The sequence below is a fragment of the Dryas octopetala genome, chromosome 1 (assembly GCF_963921425.1).
Source record: "Dryas octopetala chromosome 1, drDryOcto1.1, whole genome shotgun sequence".
Taxonomy (NCBI): Eukaryota; Viridiplantae; Streptophyta; class Magnoliopsida; order Rosales; family Rosaceae; genus Dryas; species Dryas octopetala.
Genome location: NC_141366.1, coordinates 19,825,511 through 19,834,805, shown reverse-complemented (window position 1 = coordinate 19,834,805; position 9,295 = coordinate 19,825,511). Strand labels below are relative to the sequence as shown.

Below are 9,295 nucleotides of genomic sequence, written 5' to 3'. Positions count from 1 at the left end.
GAGAGTGAGTGAGTGTTTGATTTTTTTTTTTTTTTGTAATTTTTTATTAAAATTTGAATTTTTTAAAATAATATTTAATTAATTTTTCTGCACATGTGAATGCCACATAAGTATTTCTAACGGGAGATATTAATGGATTTAACATAATCGGGTTAAGTGAGAAATATAGTGTAACGTCATGGGATATAATTTGAGAAAAAAAAAAATCACGAGGTGGAGTGAGAATTCGAATTATGTTCAGGGGCAAAATAGAATAATAAGCCAAAAAAGAAGAAGCTTACAATTGTATTTAAAGACGGCCCCACAGGATCAATGAATCATGGAGCCGCAGAAAAAATACTTCCGCATGCTACGTAATAATTTGTGCTACGAATTAAAATTAATAAAACCAGTATCGAGTCAAGCTCAACTCGTCCGAGTTGGAACTCCGACTCGGAAAACTGGTTCCGAGTCATGAATACCACGCGTGACAATTTAACTCGGGCAGAATAGTGGGGAGAGGCAGTTGTTTTGGGACGTCCCATTAGGGCTTCTCTCTCATTCTCATTCTCTTTCTCTGTCTCTCTATCTCTCTCTCTCGCAAAGCCCCAGAGACGTCTACAATGGCGGTCACCAAACCCTAATAAGGTATCGCATCGCAGTCCACCTGTATTTATTCCGTTTCTCAAAGAGAAAGAACAACCATTTTCGAATCTCAATGTATTTTATCAGAATTTAGTTCAAATAGTATTTTGATTTACTCTCCTCTGTTGTTTTTGTTATTGGTTCTATAGGATCTGCACGAACTCTGGGTTTTGAAGCATTTTAGATGAAGTATTATCGCAATCTCATTGTTTAGGTGTAATAGAGGCCTTTTTTTGGGGAGCCTTAGGGCTTGTCCGGAAGCTGGTTTCGGGATCCGATTGGCAAAATGGATCCTCCGGTTGTCAAAAAGAGGGGTCGCCCGAGGAAACGAAGAGCGGAGGAGGAAAATGTTGGTGGTAATCGGAATGCGGGTCCTGAAACTAAGAAATTGGCAGTGGAGACGAGATCGATGGTCTTGTTGGGTCGATATGTGCTGAAAGAGTTTAAGAGTAGTGGGGTTTTTCTTGGGAAGGTTGTGTATTACGAGGCCGGGTTGTATAGAGTTAATTATGAAGACGGGGATTGTGAGGACTTGGAGAGTGGTGAGATTCGTGGCATCCTTTTGGGTGATGATGATTTCGACATTGATTTGAGTGTTAGGAGGAAGAAATTAGATCAGTTAGTATCAAAATTAAGTGCGAAAACTACAGTTGGGTTGGATAAGAATGTTGGGAAATCAACCCATGATGAGGTGGATAGAGTTGAAGCATCTACATTGAGTGAGTTTAGTGGTGGAATAACAATTGAAAAGGATGAGACACAAGTTGAAGGCGATGGTGATTCGTCTAGTGATTCGTGTGAGTATGCAAGGGATAGGGATATGGGTTTTGATGCTGAGAGCCCCCCTGTCCCTCCACCGCAATTTCCACCCTCTTCAGGAACCATAGGCGTGCCGGAGCAGTATGTTTCACATCTTTTCTCTGTTTATGGTTTCTTGCGATCGTTTAGCATCTGCCTGTTCTTGAACCCATTTACATTGGATGATTTTGTGGGGTCACTTAATTGTCGTGCTCCAAACACATTGTTGGATGCAATTCATGTTGCTTTGCTGCGTGCATTGAGGCATCATCTTGAAACACTGTCATCGGATGGCTCAGAGGTAGCACCAAAATGCTTGAGGTACTTATACATGCAACTCTCAATGCCTTTAATTGATTTGATCTTTTATAATATCATTATATTGAAGGAGTCATATGAGCATGCAAGCGCAATTGATGTTAAATACCCAGTTCCCTCTTGTATTATGTCTTACTACCACCAAAATAATTGCTGTAAAGTGATACCCCATATTGCCTTCTTCATACTTAATGTCATACCATGAACTATATTTGTATGCTAGAAAATATATATATATATATATATATAAGATGTTTTTATTTACATTTTCATCACAAAATTTTCAGGATCATGTTTACAATTTATCTGCAGGTGCATTGACTGGAGCTTGCTTGATACATTGACTTGGCCTGTTTACTTGGTCCAGTATCTAACAATTAAGGGATATGCAAAAGGACCTGAGTGGAAAGGCTTTTATGATGAGGTTTTGGGCAGCGAGTATTATTTATTATCAGCTGGTAGGAAGCTAGTTATTTTGCAAATCCTTTGTGATGATGTCTTAGAGGCTAGAGATTTAAGAGCTGAATTAGACATGCGTGAAGAATCAGAAGTTGGAATAGATTCTGATGCAGAAGCAACCAATCCTCTTGTAAGTGGGCCAAGAAGGGTCCATCCCAGATATTCCAAAACTTCTGCCTGCAAGGAAAGAGAAGGGGTGGAAATTGTTACAGAAACCCATGAGATAAAATCATCTGGTAACTTGAATTTAATTGGTTCCAAAGGTTCTAAAGGGGATGCAGATGGTGCTGATGATGTGGACTGTAACTCTGATGAATGCCGGCTTTGTGGCATGGATGGGACCTTGCTTTGCTGTGATGGGTGCCCATCTGCTTACCACACAAGGTGTATAGGTCTGATGAAACTGTCTATACCAGAAGGGTCCTGGTATTGTCCAGAGTGCACAATTAATAAGATTGGGCCGATTATTACAATGGGAACATCACTTAAAGGAGCACAAATATTTGGCATTGATTCCTATGAGCACATCTTCTTGGGTACTTGCAACCACTTACTGGTGTATGTTTTCAACATCTTTGGTTTTTAGTCCCCTCTTGTTCTGTTTGTTACATATTTTAATTAGTGATGAACCCTTTTCAAAGGGATCATTAATGTTATTGGCTTTGTGTTAGATCATTAATGCTATTCACTATATCCCTGCCTTAGACTTGAATATTTTCTTCAATTCAGTCTGTCTTGCATCTGATTGTCTTCTCATTCTTTTGGAATTTCTTGTTATGTTTTTTGCAGGCTCAAGGCAACCATCAACACAGAACCATGTCTTAGATATTACAATCAGAATGACATTCCAAAAGTCCTGAAAGTTTTTTATTCATCTGGGCAACATTCAGCTTTTTACTTGAGGGTGTGCAAGGCAATTTTACAATATTGGAATATCCCAGAAAGTATATTATCTCTCCCGGAAATGACTGAAACAGAGATAAAATTGGAAAAGATAAAGGAAGATGTGAATATTTCTGCCCAGTCATTTCCTTCGTCTGGCAAGGAAAATGATAATATTACCATTATGGTTCAGACTGAGAACTATGTGACTAGTGTAAATGAAGGCAACTTAGATAATGTGGCAGTTTCATCTCTCGAGACCTCCTTTGATACCGTTCAAGTTGACCTTTCTAATTCTCAGAGCAATGGTGACAGCACACTGCAGGAGTTCTCGCTTGTGAATATGAAGATACATGAGAGGAAGAAAATGGAATCTTCTGTTTCAACTGGTTCTGGTAGCCAGCAAGCTGGTCCATCTGATTTGACCCACCAAAGCTCATTTGACAGATCAACTGCAGTAGACCTTAGTACATGCACCTCAGGGAACAGCAATAGTAGTCACAATGGGAATGCAAATTGTATGCCTCTTTCAGTGACTTTATCCTCACAGAGCGAAGAAGGCAGTCGTGTAGATTCTAGAAAGGCTTACTCCACTTCAGTTTATGATTGTGCATACATGGGGTTTCTTTATAAACCTCAGGCATACATAAATTACTATGTGCATGGTGATTTTGCTGCATCAGCTGCTGCCAAACTGGCTGTACTTTCATCAGAGGAAGCTCGGGTTTCAGATGCTCATGCTTTAGGCAAAGCCAGGAAAGTTGCATCTGCAAACAATTTATTGCAAGCAAAAGCCTTCTCATTAACAGCCTCGCGCTTCTTCTGGCCAAGTTCTGAAAAGAAGCTCGTGGAGGTCCCAAGGGAGAGGTGTGGTTGGTGTCTTTCTTGTAAGGCTCCAGTTTCAAGCAAGAGAGGATGCATGCTAAATCATGCTGCTTTGAGTGCCACAAAAGGTGCTATGAAGATACTTGCCAGCCTTCGTCCTATAAAGAATGGGGAGGGGAATCTTGTAAGCATTGCAACATACATTTTATACTTGGAGGAGAGCTTACATGGTCTAATATATGGCCCCTTCGTCAATGAAAACTATAGAAAACAATGGCGCAAACGAGTTTATCAAGCATCAACTTTCAGTGCAATAAAAGCCCTAATGCTTGAAGTAAGTTTTTAAGTTTCCTAGTGTGTCTGATTATTTGGCGTAAATTTGGTTGGGCTAGTATTTTTTTGTCTTCGACAAAAAGAAATTATTTTTTTAGGCATTATGTGGCTAGTGAAGTAGCATTTCTTTTCTTCTGTTTGTGTGATTTTTATGTTGTCACTCTAAATGATTGTTTATACATAATTATGTGATCTTCAGGTAGCATCCTCCTTTCCTCTTCTGTTTGCAATAAAAATGAATTTAGTGTATTGATTTTCAATTGAAGTAATGTCCCTATTGGGCTAGCCCAGTGGTTAATCATAACTTCCCCAAGGCTAGTCCTGGACTCAAGCCTAGGCTAGGTACCATTGCCTAGAAAATTAACCTTCAGGGTTTGTTAAGAACTGATATATCAATCTGGAGCCAGAATGCTCTAATAATATATCTGAGGGAGTAGAGCATATTCATCACTAGTTTTCTTTGTTAGCAACTTAGAATGGCATACAAGTATGAGTAGATGAATGTGTGTTGATGAGTGCCAATTTTGTATAGTTGATTTAATATTATGAATGCTCACTGCATCAGGTTAATTATAATTTTTATGATCTAGAATGTCTATAATCTTTGAAATATTTAGTCCAAGGTAGTGTTTTGTTTGGATGCCACACGTGGTCCTTGTTGAATGCAATCAGAATTAACTTCTAAAATTAGGAGTTGGATACAAATTTTATAGCTGCTAAATTTTTAAGTAGTTTCTATTTTCCGGTTTGTTATTGATATGATGGGAGTTGCCATAGTTTAATTTTATCAAGATGAATGTAATTATAACAATCTGTTTTGTTCTGGACCTTCTGGTCAATAGCATTCTGTATAAGATATTTATTGAGTACTCTGGAGAGGGATGCAACCAAGAACATGGAAACTATAGAAATATCAGGGACCTCTTAGAGCAAGGAATCACTACAATATAAGTGCAAGAACTATTTGAACCTCAGTGAAGCTTTCTATTTCTTATTATATGCTGTTTAACCTGTAACAGAAAGAAGTCTCTTCTTTTCTTATGACTACTTGGGTTGCAGTGTAGTGCCTATCTGTGCTTTTTAATTAATTTTTTACATAAACAGAATAATTTGTAGCATAAATTTGAATGGACAAGTGGTACTGAAATATGACTTTAGTCAAATTCAGTAAGATACCAAATTTCCTGGAAGTCACTTAGGCATCTCCATATTATCCTCCCCAATTCTGACCTTTTCCTTGGTTTATTCAATAGCCTTAACTTATCAGATATTTCTGGATGTATTATTTTGTTATATATCCATGCTTAAGAATATTTTATGATGGATGGTTTGTTTCTTATCTGCAGCTTGAGGAAAACATTCGAACCATTGCTCATTCTGGGGAATGGATTAAACTGGTGGATGATTCGATGGTTGAATCTTCTGTAATTCAAAGTGCTGCGTGCACTGTTGGAACAACACAAAAACGTGGACCAAGCAGCAGGCGGAGCAGAAAGCAGAGTGCTATTCATGAAGTTGTAGATGATGATTCCCATGACAAAAGTTTTGTATGGTGGCGAGGAGGGAAGCTATCAAAGCTTATATTCCAGAGAGCAGTTTTGGTGTGCTCATTGGTTAAAAAAGCAGCTCGCCAAGGTAATTTTGCATCTGTCTTTCCCTTCTTGCAAAACTAGCTGGCTCTTCCCCTAGTTATCTTTGAATTATAGAATGTTTCACTACCAATGTTGTAATACACAAATTAAGTGAAAAGGAAAGAGATCATACTAATGGTTTTTTGTGGCCCATTAGGTGGTTTGAAGAAAATTTCTGGTATATGTTATGCTGATGGTTCTGAGATTCCTAAAAGAAGCAGACAATCAGTATGGAGGGCTGCAGTTGAAATGAGTAAGAATGCGTCACAGCTTGCGCTTCAGGTTTGTTATTATCTAATTCCTTGCTGTCCTCCCTCCTCCCACTTTCTTTAGATTTTTCTCTTGGTCTGGCAGAATATTAAATCACCTGGTGAAGTCTGGTACTTGTATAACTTAAGAACTTCAATTGGAATTTCATCAGGTTAGATACCTGGACTATCATCTGAGGTGGAATGATCTTGTTCGTCCTGAGCAGAACCTCCCAGATGGGAAAGGTGTAGAGACAGAAGCTTCTGCCTTTAGAAATGCAATTATATGTGATAAAAAAATTGTGAAGAACAATATCATATATGGGGTTGCTTTTGGTAGTCAAAAGCATCTGCCTTCCCGTGTAATGAAAAATATCATTGAAGTGGAGCAAAGTCAGGATGGAAATGACAAGTTCTGGTTTCCTGAATCGCGCATTCCTTTATATTTGATTAAAGAGTATGAAGCAACTTTAGGTGAAGTGCTTTTGCCATCAGCTGAGGAGCCTTTGAATCTATCGCACAAGCTACAGAAAAGGCAGTGGAAGGCTCCCCGCAGGGACATATTTTTCTATCTTGTGTGTAAGAGAGATAATCTGGACCTGTGTTCCTGCTCTTCATGTCAACTGGATGTTTTAATGCGGTAACTATTTCATACTATTGTTTATTTTCTTTTTCAGTTCAGTACTGCTATGTCTAAACTCGGTCATTATTTCTATGTTGTAAATTTCAGGAATGCAGTCAAGTGCAGTGCCTGTCAAGGTACATTGACACAAAACCTTTTTTTGACCTTCAAGGATATATTTTAATTTTAAAATGGCGTATTTATCGGAGTTCCTGATAACCTCTTCTACCATGTATCACATCTCTCAAGAAAGCCAATATTGCATAAAGTGCTAATCATGTGACTTGTCATCAATGTTTATATTTTCTGCTGTATTGTTGTCAGGTTATTGTCACGAGGACTGCACCATAAGTTCAACAGTTTCTACAAACGAGGAAGTTGAGTTCTTGATCTCTTGCAAGCAGTGTTACCATGCGAAAGCTCTTGCCAAAAATGAAAACTTTAAGGAGTCTCCAACTAGTCCTTTGCACTTGCAAATGCAAGAATATCGTACTCCAGTGACAGTCACCAATGGTGCAAGGCCTAAAAATTACAATCAACCAGTAACACGTGTCAGAACTCAAGAGACTCGTTCTGAGACGAAACAAGCCACCTCAGACTCTGGTTTGTCATCAAAAAAACGCCGCAGCATTTGTTCTTGGGGTGTTATATGGAAGAAGAAGAACAGTACCGAAAATGGCACTGATTTCAGGCTTAATAACATTCTTCTTGGGGGTGGTTCGGGTGTGCATAGGTTGGACCCTGTTTGCCACTTGTGCCATATGCCATATCGGTCAGATCTGATGTATATATGCTGCGAAACTTGCAAAAGTAAGTTTTCTCCCATAAGTGTTGTCTTTTGTAGAAAATTGTCTACTATGTTTGTGTGTTTTAAGATGGTTTCTTTTTGTGGTCATTGCAGATTGGTACCATGCTGAAGCTGTTGAACTTGAGGAGTCAAAGATTTTTGATGTGGCGGGCTTCAAGTGTTGCAAGTGTCGCAGAATAAAATCACCTGTGTGTCCTTACACCGATCCTAAAGACAGGATGATTCAAGAGAGCAAGAAGATTCGCACTAGGCGTTCAAAGCAAGAAAATTTTGGAGAGGACTCTGATTCTGCAACCATTCTTGATTCTCAAGTGTGTGAACCTGCAACTCCAATGTTTCCCATGGAGGAAGTGTCCATGCAGGATGATGATCCTCTTCTTTTTCCTCTTGCTAGAGTTGAGCTAGTTACTGAACTCAGTTCAGAAATTGATGCTCAATGGAATACTGCTGGGCCAGGACCCCAAAAATTACCGGTGAGAAGGCATGTTAAGCGTGAAGAGGATGTAGATGGCTTTCATGGGAGCTATATATCTCATACTGAAATATCTACACACAGTGAAGTAAATTGCATGTCGCAACCTGTGGAGTTTGCGCCATCCCCTCAGGTTGAATGGGATGACTATGAAGATCTAAACTACGAGAATATGGAACCGCAAACTGTCTTCACTATCAATGAGTTACTGGAACCTGATGATAGTGGTGAGTTAGATGAATTCGGAACATTTTTGGAGACATCAGGAAATCTGGAACATCCATGTACAAATTCACAGGATGGAGGCCCTGAACAATATGATATGGCTACTTTCACTGATCAATCAAAGTCTACAATTTCCGTAAAATCTGAGTTTGATATGATGCAATGCCACATATGTTCACTGGCAGAACCAGCCTCTGATCTTTCTTGCGAGAATTGTGGACTAATGATACACAGTCATTGTTCGCCTTGGATTGAGTCATCATCTCAGAGTGGCAGCTGGAAGTGCGGCCAGTGCCGAGAGTGGCGATAGCTGTTCTTGCCATCCTTGGTTTTTTGCGTTTTGTTCCGTAAACAATTTTCAGAGCGAGTTCTTCTGGAGTGAGAAAGTTGCAAGGATACAACATTTGGTGATGTTCTTTGATTCTTTGCTCTGTCAGAGGTGACATCAGATACGGAAATTTCAGTTCTCATTACTTCTGACCTTGGAGTTAATTTTGGCAAAATAATGATATGGTTGTCGCCTCCTGTCAAGTTCTCATTTTGTTGTAGGACATTCAGTTCTTTTAAAAGTTTGGGAAGCTGAATTGTGACTTCCCAATTATATAGTTTGTTACGCACCTCAATGTTAGTTAGGAGGTTTGGAGCTCTACTGTAAAGTGGCTAATTTTTCCCTAATCCGAAAATGGGCTGTCATTGTTTCACAGCCTTCATATTTACTCTGAACTCGGACGATAAGCAGTTTTTTGGTGCTTATCTGATTGAATTGCTTGTATAAATGAAATTTCTACCACAAATTATTTTTTTCTTATCTTATGAGATCTTTAGTCATATTGAGGAGCTTCTCAGTTCTCACTGTTATATAATAGTCTCATTCCCATTTGCAAGTTTTGTTTTGGTAGACAAATTTTTGCAGGTTTCATTCGTACTTGTGATTTAACCTAACATGATCTATCTCCCTATGGGAAAGAACTTACTTATTACGGTTGTATACACCCTATGTGTCTATCTCTCTCATCATGTGATTTAACACATGATGAGAGAGATAGACAC

At 38.9% G+C, this 9,295-nt stretch overlaps 1 protein-coding gene across 1 annotated transcript; it reads left to right on the top strand.

Annotated features, from left to right (window-relative positions):
* Positions 1 to 497: 497 nt before the first annotated feature.
* LOC147298947 (DDT domain-containing protein PTM-like) lies at positions 498 to 9,058 on the top strand. The gene is made up of 10 exons (XM_086254460.1): positions 498 to 627; positions 774 to 1,743; positions 2,053 to 2,757; positions 2,989 to 4,240; positions 5,586 to 5,874; positions 6,028 to 6,152; positions 6,292 to 6,758; positions 6,849 to 6,877; positions 7,065 to 7,550; positions 7,642 to 9,058. Exons 2-10 carry the CDS (start codon positions 911 to 913, stop codon positions 8,553 to 8,555), a joined length of 5,100 nt encoding a protein of 1,699 aa, XP_086110586.1. The 5' UTR covers positions 498 to 627; positions 774 to 910; the 3' UTR covers positions 8,556 to 9,058.
* The last annotated feature ends 237 nt before the right edge of the window (positions 9,059 to 9,295 follow it).